Below are 14,428 nucleotides of genomic sequence, written 5' to 3'. Positions count from 1 at the left end.
CCCCCGCGCCCCCCTGCTACTGTGAGTGAAATTAACAAGGATGCCACAAACCACTCCTAACCCCCAGAGCTGAACTACTCAGGGAACAGCTGAGTTTAAATTATTCTTATGCAGGGGGCAAGCTTCTCCCTTCCTCAGCCAGTGTCCTTTTCTTACCGGCCCACACCAGCTTACGTTCACCTCTTGCTCAGGCCCACAAGGGGGGACACCACAGCTTTCACCGTGTCAGGACTCCATCGTGCCCAGGTCGGGCCTCCTGGTGCCCTGCGCGCTAGGGTCTCCCTGCACGGACTCGCACCGAGAACACGTGAGGGAAATTCCCTCACAGCCACCACCACAGACCTGCCTCCAACCCCACAGCAACAACCCTGAACGACAAGCGTGAGAAGACGCCAGCTCCAGCTTACAGACGGAGAAAAGCCCGTTAGAGGGGACCGCGAGGAGACGCGCTCGCTGATTGGCTGCGGAAGCACGAGGGCCGGCAATACAACGGCGAGGCGCGGGCGCGAGCCGTACAGAGTCGGTTGCCGATTGGCTGAAGGGCTCGCTCCTCCTAGGAAACCCCCCCCAGCTTCCGCTAGTTGGCTTGAGACGGAGGGGAGGGGCCAGCGGAGTTGACCGCGGGTTGGCTCGAGCGATCAGAGCGCCAGGGGGCAGACCGAGGCGCTGTCGGTTTGGTTTGAGTGAACGCGCACGCGCGCGCCCCTGTGGCGGCCTCCTCGGATTGGTCGGAGTTGGCCCTAGCGAGGCCGCCGGGGAGGGTCCGCTGGAGCAGAGACGCTGAGGCGTTCGGGGACCGGCGGGTTTGCGGAGTAGGTAGCGGAGCCGGAGTCAGGTGGCTTCCGGAGGCCTGGCCGCCGCCTTCTCCTTCCAGGATAGCGGCCCTGGGGGCCTTCCGGTCACAGCCACCTGGAAAAGTGAGTGCGCTGGGGACGGCACCAGGCGCTGCCGGGGCGGGTGGAGCTGCGGCCGAGGGGAGCCGGGGCGGCTGCTGGGGGAGGCGGACGGAACCGTGGGCTGGTTGGGCCCGTCGCCCCGTCTGAGGTATCACGTAGCGTCGAGGCACCGGTCGGGGAGAACTAGCAAGGCTTTGCCGGCCCGCGGGAGATGCCTAGAGTGGCTGGGGCGAGGAGTTGCCGCCTACGCGCCAGCTCCCCGCCGTACTCGGGTGCCTGCAGGGGCCGATGCTGCTCATCGATCTCCGCCCAAGCAGCGGTCGCTGCCAGACCCCTGTGTCTGCCCCGCCGCTCTTCCGGCTAGAGGGAAAGCTCCGGCACGGAGCGCTCCGACCCTGTGCTCCAGGGTGGTGCCTTGCGTGGGTACCTGCGTTTTTGGGGGGCAATAAGGGTTAATGTGGACCGGGGCCCTGATGCCTTGTTGCGAGGACCATCTCTCCTAATGTTGCGCATCGGCCTGGAGACAGCAAGGGGGGGGATGTTTCGCTCATGCTCTCGAGATTGCCCCCCCCCCCCATGCGTTAGAGGGAGAGACTGCCATTGCATAGATCTGTGTGCACCGTGCACTTCTCTTTCACGATCCCCATTGATTTTCTAGGAGGGAGCGTATTTGGCTCCTCTCTGGAACTGTCCTGGCTCACTAGAGGTCTCTGCTGTTTCTCTTCCACTCTGAACTGAACGCTATTGGCCATAAGGTAGTGAAATTGCTGCAGACTTCAGTTCCTGGCTGGAAAGCTTCTCTTTCTCACCTACAGAAGTTGGTCCAATAAAATATATTACTTCACGGTCTTGTTTCCCTGGCTGTGTCAGATATGTTCAGGGCAGAAATATTTATATTCTTAGTGATAGGCGAAGGGGGAAAAGTGCTTTTTTTGTTTTTGTTTTTCCTATAAGAGAAACAAGTCTTTTCTTACATGTTTGTCCCAGTGTAAGTAGGTTGCTAGTGGGATTGACATTGGATTGTGAGGGGAAGTGACTGTTATGAAGACTGCTTTTAAATTGTGTATGAAGATCCCACCCCTTCTGTTAAAGATGAGGAGAGCTCATAGTCCATCTCAGAGATCTCCACATCCTCAAGTGAAAACTAGGTTTGACATTTCCTGAGACTCTTAAGGTGAGAAGCAAATAGGAAAAAAATTCAGGCCATATTTATGCAGCATAAACAAACAAAGGGCAAACTTTTTTTTCTTTTTTAGGTAGCCTTTAAAGATTCAAAAAGGAATTAAGGTTAGAAAAGTGAAAGTTGCCTCTAGAGAGTTTTTGTGTAACCCAGGTAATCTTGATTGTTCTAAATATCGTGTGGTATTGAACACAGGATTTATGTGCATGAACAGAGATATATAGATATATGAAACTATTTAATCATCTTCTTGTAATTTACATTTCATCTGTTCTTCATGACAAATGTACAATACAAAATGCATTTAAGTAAGAGATCAACTCATGTGAAATACACTCTGTAGGCTGCAATTCTGTGTAAAAGTACAAATATGCGTGAGGTCATGTCACCAAATTTAAGCCTGATGAATATTTATAGGGAGACCTCCAAGGAAAATTTTGATGGTATGGAAAGTGTTATTGATTCAGTTGGTGGCACTCTTTCTCTAGGACCCTCCTGACTGAGTATTAGGTTGGGTGACATTATATTGCTGGAATTTCTGTTTTTATGATGTGTGAAACTGAAGCCATTGCTGACTCTGGTGTACTGTTACCTTTGCCGACCAGCCACTAGAGGAGGATCCTTAATACGGTGAAACAATGGGTTATATAAGCATGAATAGCCCCATTTTATAGACAGCATAGATGAGAACTTAGATTTAACAGATTTTTTTCTGAGGGATAGTATGGTTCAGTAATTAAGACTAGCATCTGTTACAGTAAAAATCTGGATGCTGTTTCCGGCTTGTGTAATCTCTTGGTAGAGAAGGTTTATAAGGTTCTTTACTCAATAATAAAGGTTGTGAAGGATACAAAATTATTAACTTCTTAAAGTAAAAGAAGTGAGTCCAGAACTATCGCTCCCCTGATTGCCATCCTACTATACTTTTCTCTAGGCCAAATGGTACTTTGATGAAGGAAAAGCAGCTGCTGCTGCTACATTGTATTAGTTCTGTGTGGCATGCTGAAGTGATTTGCTGGGTTGGTGCATGCACAGTGCTAATTTGGCATTTCTGGCAGCAAGCCAGGAACAAACTAATGAGCAAAATACCACCAGGAAGTGGCAATTTTGACAGATCATAACCTGCCCAAAATAAACAGATTTTCAAGAAGCTAGTACTAGCTGCCTCCCTGACCCCAGGCATGGTCTAAAATTTCAAGTTACTGCTGAAAACCATAACAGCACTAGAGCTCTTCAAAAAACAAACAAACAAAACAACCTTTTCTAAACATTTTTTTAATGGCAGAAAGTTTTTAAATATGAGTCATTACCCCCTCCCTGAAACATGTTGCCAAACAAAATATTTGTTTAAAAGAGTTAAGGTTGAAACTGTTCCTACTGAGTTCAGCACCAACTTCAAAACATTCAAACATTAGTCTGAAAATGCGCACCCAAGGGATCTATCTAGTTCTGCTACCATGAAATCTTTCATTGGTCAGTATTGCGCCACCAGACTTAAAGCAGCCATCCTTACTATGTTCCCAAACACTTCAAAAATGCATGTAAAGCTTAAAATAGTAAATAATAGATCCATTTTGTATTAAGAGGTTACCAACACAAGTTTCTTGTCTTTTAAAAAGGGAACAAAGAGGACCCTAGGAATTACAGACCAGTCAACTTCACTTCAGTTCCTGGAAAGATACTGGACCACATTATTAAAAAACAGTTACGTTATAAGCAACCAGAGGGTAGTACTGTTAAGTAATAGCCCACATGTATTTGTCAAGAACAAATCATGACAACCTAACCTAATTTTCTTCCTTCACAGGGTTACTGGCCTAATGGATAGAGGGAAGCAGTAATATATCTTGATTGTATCTCTTATTTATATCTTGTAATAGATCTTGATTTTAGTAAGTCTTTTGACACACTCCCATGTGATATTCTCCTAAGCAAACTAGGAAAATGTGATCTGGATGACATTACTATAAGGTGAGTGCACAACTGGTTGAAAGACCATGCTTAAGGAATAGTTATTAATAATTCTGTGTCAAACTTGGAGGATATGTCTGGTGGGATCCCCCAGGGATCAGTCCTGGATCCAGTACTATTCAGTGGTTTTGTTAACAGCTTGGATAATGGAATAGAGAGTGTGCTTATAAAATTTGTGGATGACACCAAACTAATAGGGGTTGCTAGCATTTTGGAGGATAGGATTAGAATTCAAAATGACCTTGATAAATTGGACAGTTGGTCTGAAATCAACAAGATAAAATTCAATAAAGACAAGTGCAAAGTACTACAGTTAGGAAGGCAAAATCAGATGCACAACTATAAAATCAGAAATAACATGCTAGATGGTGGTAGTGCTGAAAAGGCTCTAGGGGTTACAGTGGATCACCAACTGAATGAATCTACAATGTGATGTAGGTGTGGAAAAGATTAATATAATTTTGGAGTGTATTAACAGCAGCATTGTATGCAAGACACTGAAGTTAATTATCCTGCTCTATTCAGCACTAGTTGTGCCTCAGCTGGAGTACAGTGTCCAGTTCTAGGTGTCACATCTTAGAAAAGATGTGGATAAATTGGAGACAGTTCAAAAGAGGAGAACAAAAACAGTAAAAGGCTTAGAACATGATCCATGAAAAAAGATTAAACAGGTTGGGCATGTTCAATCTTGGGAAAAGAAGACTGAGGGGATACCTACCAATAGTCTTCAAATATGTTGAGGGCTGTTGCAAAGAGCATGATGATCAATTGTTTTCCCTATCCAGTTAAAGTAGGACAAGAAGTAATGGCCTTAATCTGCAGCAGGGGAAGTTTAGATTAATACTAGGCAAAACTTTCTGTCTGTAAGAATGGTTAAGTACTGGAATACGTTACCAAAGGATGTTGTGGAATCCCCATCATTTGAGGTTTTTAAGACCAGGTTAGACAAATGCTAATCAGTACTGGTCTAGGTATACTTGTTCTTGCCTCAGTATGGGGAAATGGACTAGATGACCTCTTGAAGTCCCTTCCAACCTTACATTTCTATGATATAACATCATTTTACGAATTTCTGACAATATTGGTCACCACAAAAAACTGACTGTTAATTGTTACGCAGTCTAACTAAAATGCAAAGATTGCATGTTTGCATAAGTCTGCAACACCTTATAATCAACTCATTTCATAACTCCAAATAGATGTAATTTCAATTCTATTAATAAAACTATTCTAATATTCAGAACATCATTTTGAGAATTTGTAGAAGTTTGATATAATTTAATCTGTGCTAGTACTCTTTTGAAATCTTTACTCATTTATATATTGCTTACATAAAACAAGTATAAACCCAGAAGCATATTTTCATTAGTGAATAAAACAAGGGGCAAGATGTTATGAAAACATGGCTTGGTTTTAGCGTCAGTAATATAACATACAGTCTTTCCCGTTTATGTAGGAGGATAGACAGCAAATTATAGATTTGAAGTTGTAGGTGTACTGTGATATATACGTATTTAAAAAATTACTTGCTCTGGAGTCCTCCAGTAGAGAAGAGCAAATTATACCTGAAATGTGTTTTGGGTATGGAGAAGGCCATGTAATTCAGGTGTGCCCAACATACAATTCTGTTGTCTCCATTGTGTCTCTCTGTGTCTCTCTAATGTGCCCTATAGCAAATCAGGCCTTGACTATAACTGTCAGTCAGAGTTCATCCCTCCCTCCTTCCCATCAGTATAAAAAAGCAGTGTAGTATTCTTTGTACTTATTGATTTTGATTTGATTTGATTTTACATTGACACCAAATTTTAACCTTTCATTATACAACAGATTTTTGTGTTGACTGCACCAGAGAAGATATTTTTGTTGTGGGTGAGGGGCAGAAATTGATGGTTCTTTGAGCGGCCTCTGCATTTTCCCACTGCATATAACTTTTCTGGAATGAAGAGCAATCTGATGAGGCAGGAATACTTTCAAAGCCCATCTCCAACACAAAATAGTTCAGGTGGTAATAGACAATACCACTACAAAATTTTACTAAAACAAGCAAGGGAAGTACATGTTTTTCTCAACTATGGAAGGGCAATGGTGTTGCAGGAATGGTGCATCCTTCACAAGAGATGCCTATTAACAATACACTTGGATGGGAAGAACAACAGTCTGGTAGAAACAACTAAGCAGAACTCCAGTGGACCAACCATGAGAAGTCACCGAAGACATTAATGATATATTAAAGGTTCACATGCTGGATTCAACTACAAATATTTAATATTAGTGTACACATACAAATCATGCAATATCTTCTACTCTTCAATTTGTTGTTCAAAAAACTTACGGGCACACAGTTTGAGCTATTAGGAAGACTGTTCCCCTTATTACTTATTTAGCAAAACAACCTTTTTTGTGCCAATTGCTTCAAACAGACAAAACATTGAGCTGCACCTGCAAGGTAACTAACTTGTTTCATACGAGTAAGATGGTCCTATGTTTTCATCCTAAATTTCTGTCTAATGTGGTGTTTAATTTCCATCTGAACTAACCTCTAAACTTGACTATTTCCCCAAAGTGACAAAGTCTCGTCTCATCAAAGAATTTAAAGCATACTAGTGTCCATAGTTGCTGAGGGAAATGACCTGGGAATCAGAATGGTTGAAGATGAAAGGGATAAAGAGAAGCCGGTAAGAAATGGGGAGAGTAAGGGAATATAGTGTTAGTTTGTGGGGTGGAGATAGTGAATGAGATATTCATAGACTTCAAGGTCAGAAGGGATCATCATGATCATCTAGTCTCACCTGCACATTGCAGGCCACAGAACTTTACCCACACGCTTCTGTAATAGACCCCTAACCTCTGGCTGAACTTTTGAAGTCCTCAAATCATGGTTGAAAGACTTCAAGTTACAGAGAATCCATCTTTTACACTAGTTTAAACCTGATATTGAGGGAGATAAGGAAAGGAAGGGGGAGAAAAGAGAAGTGAGTGAATCTTTTTGTGGATCTTGTTCAATTTCTCATTGTAGGTGAGTAGATTAGGCAGAATTTGAAGGGTGACAAACATCTATGATTGCATATATGGGATTTTAATAAGGAAGATATATTTAATTTATGAAAAAAAATAGTAATTGAGTCAGTGTTGTTCTTGATTTTTCTCCAGGGTGCAGGAGCGGAAGAAAAGTATGAAAGGTGTGACTTATACTTAAATGCTTGAATAGTTTGATACTTACTAGCCGAAGGACTAAGTATGCTCACTGAGGTGAAAAAATAATTGCACCATCATGCTCCCTCCTTGCAATTTGAAGGGGAAAGTACTTAAAACTTAGGCCGTTACCTACAGCTGATGAGCTCCAAGAAGAGCGAAACCTTTTAAAATAGGTCCTGTAGTATTGGCCTGAGGAGGTTGGATGTGAGTTGCTTGCTTTTATTCTTGTGCTTTTATAAAGCCAGGAACCAAAGTAGCACAGAAACAATCTAGAATGAGCAGTGACTGAAATTGAAACCAAGTAGGGGCTTTTCTAACCAGAGAAGTGCAGCTTCGGAAAGTAAGGCACACACAGAGGGGGGTTGGGGACGAGATAAATTAAAAGATAAAGGTAGTGGGAGAGACATGGGGGAAAAAAAGAAATAGAAAACAAGGAGGGAAGGGAGGAAAGGTGGGAGAAGAAAAATAAAAGGATTTTAAGATAAGATTTAAGACCCTTTTAATAGTAAAATGACTATATAAAAGTTATTTCCATATTTCCCTGTATGAAATTCATAAACTGCATTTCCTGAGTCTGGCAAAGTGATAATTCAGAACTCAATCAAGTAGCTTTAATAATCTTTCAGGGTTTTGATGTGGGAATGTGTAGTTATAGATCAGTAAAATATTACTCCTGGGAGAATTCTGTGCCAAAAAATTAAAAATTCTGTGCACAATGTATTAAAATTCTGCATAGTTATAATTATGCCAGTTTAAATTATTTTGGTAATTTATTTCAAAATACCTGTCAGCAAGTATGGCTGTAACAATACAGACAACAGAACAGGTTCAGGAAGTGATTTTTGATAAATAAGATTCCTTACTAGCGATATTACTAAAGAACTTTGAGTAATAATTCCTTTGAACTACAATACAGAAGTGTTTCCTGCACCCCTCAGAAGCAGTGCAAAGGCTTGGGGGAGTCACAGGTAACAGAGGAACTCAGGGACAGGGAAGTTGCTGGGAAGGAGCATGGGAGTGAACCTGAAGGGTTGCTGGTGCGGGTGAGAGGTATGGAACAGATTATTATTATTATTTTTTTTTTGGAGAGGATTGTTAGGGAGCTGGAGAGCCTCTCCCATTCAGACCCTGGCTGATCTCTGTCCTCTGTCATTCAGTCAGGCACATCTGCCCCATCCCCATGTGTCCCTGCACCAAAATTCAGTCACCATCCTCTCCAATAGCCCTTCTGAACTGCAGTCTGTGACCCCTCCAGCACCCCTGTATGCCCTGTTCTGTCCCCCCTGCCCCATCCCAGGCCTCCTCACCTGACCCCATGGGCAGGGCACAATGAGGAAAGCAGCCTCTCCCCCTCCCCTTCCATGGTTGGCTTCTCCAACCCGAAGCTGGCCACCCCATCTTCTGGTGCCACAGCAGCCCTAGTGGGTGAAAGGCGTAACTGTAGCACCTCCTGAGCAGAAGGTATCTTCTACAGGGGAAAAAAATATCTTCAGGGGACCTGAATTCTGTGCATGTGCAGTGGTGCAGAATTCTCACAGGGGTAAAATATGTAATGCCATTTTTTAAGATTCACTGTACATGTGTTCTTATCATTTTGAAGGGAAAGACTGAAAAATGCTGAATTAAAAAAATGCTTCAGGATTTTGTAATTTGTAAATCCAAATCGTAGGTAAAATTAATAAATACATTTTAGTGCTACAAGTGAGAGGCCAGTCTTCAAAAGACATCTAGGTATGTGGATTTCTTTTCATAGATATGTGCTCTTCCATACAGTGAAGGTGGTACCTCTCCAAACTTTCTAAATCTGTTGGTTTAAACTATAGGCATCTTGAACCAACAACCCTCTTGTTGCATGAAGTCAGAGTTTTTCAGGCTACAACTAGTAATAAACTTCTCTGGGTTGCTGTTAGGGCTGCCTAGTGTCTCAATTGACACCACTTCAACTTTTCTCGTTGTATAGTGTCCTTAGGCTGGAGCTTTCACCCCAGTGAGTTGTTGGTTTGCTGTTGTTCAGCAGTACCAACAACTCCCCGTTTGGATACACAAGGGGCTTCACACCTTGAAGTGTTGTTTGTTCTTGCCTGGAGATTCAGGGCTTTTCTGGTGCTTAGTGAAACTTCTGTTGCCCAATGCATTAGGATTTTGGTTTTCATAGCTCCCATTGCACTGAAACACCTGCGCAATTGACTTCTGTGACTGTTCTATTTTTGTCTTTTCTTTCAGGTACCAAGGTCAGTAGGTGTGAACAAAGAGGGTAGATCAAATGCCTACAGCAGTTTTCATAGTACTCATGGAAAGCATCCATATGAGACAACCTCTGTGGATCTTGAGGTATTAGTAATTTCAACTGATACACAGGTGCCTGCATCACATCTGAGTGATGGGGTGATCTGTGAGCTGAGCTGGACTGGACTGCTGGCAGTCCAGGTACAAACTGGCTTTGGGATGAATGGCATAGACAGCTGCAGCGGCACAGGAGCAAGCAAACAGCTGTAAACAGGGGAGTTTCAGTGGGAGTTCTGTTGGAGGAGGAGGTTTTTGTATTTTGTGTATTGTGTTTTGTAGTTGTATGTGTGGAAGCTGGTAGGGGCAGTGTGCTGGGAGAGAAGCTGAGCCCTGATTACAGGTCAGGGCTTCTCTGCTTAGGAGTCCTATAAAGGTAGCCAGCCAGTCAGGCAGCGGCACAGACAGCTGCAGCGGCACAGGAGCCAGGAAACAGAGCTGTAAACAGGGGAGTTTGCGGGGGAGACTAAGAGAGCTAGGCAGAGGAATAGACAGGCCAGTGAAGGGAGTGGGTGGTGGTCTGCTAGTGTTCTGGTGCCCATTGGTGGTTTGCTTTGCTTTGTGTTTCCTGGACTAATAGGTTTTAGGTGGGAAGGCTGTGACCGATACAGGGGCAGCAGTGGAAGGCACAATGAGGATAATTGTGGAAGCTGTATGTGGAAGCTGCGGCATGTACATGATCCTGGAGGGGGTACCTGAAAAGAGTTTCATCTGCATGAAGTGCTGCCTGATAGAGCTGATAGAAGAAAAGATCCGAGAATTAGAGATGCAGGTGGAAACTCTGGTTGAGTTCAGAAGGGGGTTCGAGCAGATGATAGAACAGAGACATGAGGAGGCTGAAGAGAAAAGCTCAGACTTGCAGATGGAAGCAGGACCAAAGAATTCTGAGGGGAGACTGCTGGGTGAGGAAAGTGGACGGTGTAAGCATGTGACAAAGAGAACCAGGCAGAGGAAAAAGACGGGCCAGTGGAGGAGAAATAGAGCTCGGGAACAGGTTTGCAGAGTTGGAAGATGAGGAAGGGGCACAGCAGGTGGTTGCTGAAGGTGAGAGGGCAAGGAAGAAGAGAAAAGTAACTAGCCCTAAAGGAAGAGGGGAAGAGTCAAAGGAGACAACACCACCAAATATGGGCCCCAGGAGGATAGGGGATGGGTTGCAGAGGACTGCAAGGGACAATAGAAATCAGAGGACTTGCAGCCAGACGGAACGGGATAGACTGGAGAATCGCACCATCACCAGGAAAAGGCAGGTCTACAAGATTGGGGACTCTCTACTGAGAAGAATAGACAGGCCTGTAACTAGAGCTAATCCGGAGAACAGAAGTGTGTGCTGTCTGCCAGGTGCTAAGATACGGGATGTGGACCTGAGGCTGAAAAGGATCCTAATGGGAGTGTGAAAGAATCCGCTGATTGTCCTTCATGTGGCAACAAATGATACGGCTAGATTCTCGCTGGAATGTATCAAGGGAGACTATGCCAGGCTTGGGAAGATGCTTAATGAAATTGAGACTCAGGTGATCTTCAGTGGGATTCTGCCTGTTCCTAGAGAAGGGCAACAAAGGTGCGACAAGATTATGGTAATCAACAGATGGCTTAGACAGTGGTGCTATAAGGAGGGCTTTGGGATGTATGGCCACTGGGAAGCATTCATGGACAGAGGACTGTTCTCTCGGGATGGACTTCACCTGAGTAAGGATGGAAATAGACTTCTAGGATGGAGGCTGTCGCAACTGATTAAGAGAGCTTTAAACTAGGAATTTGGGGGAGATGGTTGGGAGATGTTCAGGTAATCTCCACGCCGGAATTTAACACTGAGAGAGAAAAAAACAAAGTAAGAAAGGATACAGCTGTGGGCAGGAGAATGGACCTAAGGAGGAAGAGTAGTGTAGATACCAGTCTAATAAGTGATACTGGTGGTAGATTGTCTGTGCCTAATCGGGTAGAGAATGACAGTGAAGCCAAACGGCAAAAATTAAGATGTTTGTACACTAATGCAAGGAACCTAGGTAAGAAAATGGAGGAACTAGACCTATTGGTGCAAGAAGTGAAACCAGATGATATAGGGATAACAGAAACATGGTGGAATAGTAGTCATGACTTGAGTACAGGCATTGAAGGGTATGTGGTATTTAGGAAAGACAAAAATAAAGGCAAAGGTGGTGGAGTAGCATTGTATATCAGTGATGAGGTAGACTGTAAAGAAATAAGAAGTGACGGAATGGATAAGACAGAGTCTGTCTGGGCAAAATCACATTGGGAAAGAAAGCTACTAGAGCCTCCCCTGAGATAGTGCTTGGAGTGTGCTACAGACCGCTGGGATCTGATTTGGATATGGATAGAGACCTCTTTAATGTTGTTAATGAAGTGAACTTAACTGGGCTTGTGCTGATTCGCTGATGACTTTAATTCCCAGATATAGATGGAGCGGCAAGTGCTAATAATGCAATGGCTCCATTTTTCTGGATGTGATAGCTGATGGATTACTTTCACCATGGTATGAAAGACCAACAAGAGAAGGGATGCATTTAGATTGTTTGGTGAGTCAAAGTGAGGACACTCATAGGAAAAATGGTCGTAGGATAACCTGGTTCAAAGTGACTGAGCTAGTCAGTTCAAAACTAGCATGGAAGAAAACAAATAGATTGGGACGAGGTTTTTGATTTCAAAGGGGCTAATTTAAAGATAAGAAATTGTACTTAGGGAAGTGATTGAACTGAGAGAAACTTGTGATTCTAAGGTGAGGAGCCTGAATCTTCAAAGTGAAAGCTGCAAAAACAAGATCAGGCCTGCATCCCCGAAGGGGAAAAAATCATAGCAGAATTGGTAGACCAACTGAGAGAGCAGCATCTCAGGACGGTGAATTAGCAGCCAGAAAGCCATAGGAGATTTGGAAGATGGAAGAGATGGCAAGGAAGCTACCTACTGACTCAGAACATGCAGGATGGAGGAGACAGGCCAAAAAAGCCAAATGGTAGATTGGACCTTGCAAAGGGATTAAACCAACAGTACAATGGTTCTATACCAATAAATAGAAGAAACAAAGAAAGAAGAAGGGCCGCTAAACTGAGGATGAAGGAGGGGTTAGGATAACTAGACATGCCTGCATACATCTAATCATGTGCCTCAGTCTTTAATACGGCTAATGAAGGCTTTAGGACCTAAGGAGGATGACAAATGGGAATGAGGATATACGGTAGATATTACCACATCCGAGAGTAGAAAAGCCAACTCGAACAGCTTAATGGGTACAGAAATGGGAACCAGTAATCTTGTCCAGATTTAAGGAACGGCACAATGAAATGCAAGCTCTTAGCAAGAAGTTTTTACCATGCAATCAGAAACTCAGGGGTTTTACGTACGCTGCAAATACTAACATGGTTCCTATTTGTTAGAAAGGGAAAAAAGTGCATCGTAAATAACTAGGCGATAGTTTGTGACATCTGTAGTCATCAAAGTCTTGAAAAAACTTGAAGGAAAAAGTCGTTACGAGACATGGCAAGGTCTAAATTCGGGTCAAATACACATGGGTTTCACAGTAAAGTAGATCTGGCCAAGCCACCCTGATCTCCGGTCTTGAGAAGGTAACAGACTTTTTGAGCAAAGGAACGCGTTGGACCTATTGACCTCGATTTCAGTCAAGCATTTGTACGGTCCACATGGGGAACTTTAAATTGGAAAAGATCGGATCAATATGAAATTGAAAGGTCGGATAAGGAAGCGTGTAAAGGGGAGACTACAAACAATCATACTGAAGGTGAATTACAGTGCTGGAAGGAGCGTTACTTAGTGAGTTCCTCAGGGGATTGGTTTTGGGACCATTCATTTCATCTAATTTTTAGTACTGACCTTGGCACAAAACAGTGGAATGTGCTAATAATATTTGCAGATGAACACAAGCTGGGAGGTATTGGCTAACACAAGAGAGCGACTCGGATTCACCAGGAAGATCTGGATGACCTTGTAACTGGTTCGATAGATAGGATGAAATTTAATAGTAAAAGTCAGGGTCATGTATTAGGGGTTAATACAGATTTGGTTATAAATTGGGGAGCATCAGTTGGAAGAACAGAGGGGACGAGGTACCCCGGGAAAAAAGTTGGTTTTTGGATGACAAAAAGGAAAAATGACGATGAGCTGGCCACTGGATTGGCCGTGTAAATAAAGCTAATGTCGGCTTGGACTGCTGCGGCGAGGTATTTCCAGTTAAAGATAGGAGTGTTAGTATACTTTTATACAGGCACTGGTGAACCTCATCTGAAGAGTGTGTGCAGTTCTGGTCTCCCATGTTTAAGACGGATGAATTCAACTGGACACGGTACAGAAGGGCTACGTGGATGATCCGAGGCAGTAAACCTGTCTTACGAAAGGAGAATCCAAGCGCTGGCTTGTTAGCTAACAAAGAAGGCTGATGGGAGAGGAGATATGATTTCTCTTTACAAATTATAGCGAGGATAATATCATGGAGTGAGAGGAATTTTAAGCTTAGTACCAGTGTTGGACACAAGAACAAATGGATATAAACGGACACATGGAAGTTAGACTTGAAATCTTTAGACGAAGGTTTACCTTTAGGGGATGAGTTCTGAAATCCTTCCAAGGGGATGGGCAAAAGACTATCTGGCTTCAAGACTAAGCTTGATGATTTTATGGAGGGGATGGTATGATGGGATAGCCTAACTTTGGCAATTAATTGATCTTTGATTATTAGTGGGTAAATATGCCCAGTGGTCTGTGATGGGATTTTAGATTGGGTGGGATCTGAGTTACTACAGAGAATTCTTTCCTGGGTGCTGGCTGGTGAGTCTTGCCAACATGCTCAGGGTTTAACATTGCCATATTTGGGGTCAGGAAGGAATTTTCCTTCAGGCCAGATTGGCAGAGGTTTTTCGCCTTCCTCTGCAGCATG

At 43.5% G+C, this 14,428-nt stretch overlaps 1 protein-coding gene across 13 annotated transcripts in view; it reads left to right on the top strand.

Moving 5' to 3' along the window:
* Positions 1-609: 609 nt before the first annotated feature.
* Positions 610-14,428, top strand: part of DTNB (dystrobrevin beta) — a 409,923-nt gene continuing 396,104 nt past the window's right edge. For 3 of the 13 annotated variants that reach the window (XM_032762374.2, XM_075063549.1, XM_075063548.1), the window contains exons 1-2: positions 618-917; positions 9,466-9,573. In XM_032762374.2, coding sequence (XP_032618265.1) covers positions 9,506-9,573 — 68 coding nt within the window. In that variant the 5' untranslated portion in view covers positions 618-917; positions 9,466-9,505. Of the gene's footprint in view, positions 918-9,465; positions 9,574-14,428 lie in introns of all 13 variants that reach the window. The other 10 variants (XM_075063552.1, XM_075063551.1, XM_032762373.2 and 7 more) reach the window with 9 other exon arrangements.

Source organism: Chelonoidis abingdonii, chromosome 3 (assembly GCF_003597395.2).
Source record: "Chelonoidis abingdonii isolate Lonesome George chromosome 3, CheloAbing_2.0, whole genome shotgun sequence".
Taxonomy (NCBI): domain Eukaryota; kingdom Metazoa; phylum Chordata; order Testudines; family Testudinidae; genus Chelonoidis; species Chelonoidis abingdonii.
The sequence above is the reverse complement of the archived record's forward strand: the minus strand, read 5'-3'. Positions and strand labels throughout refer to the sequence as shown.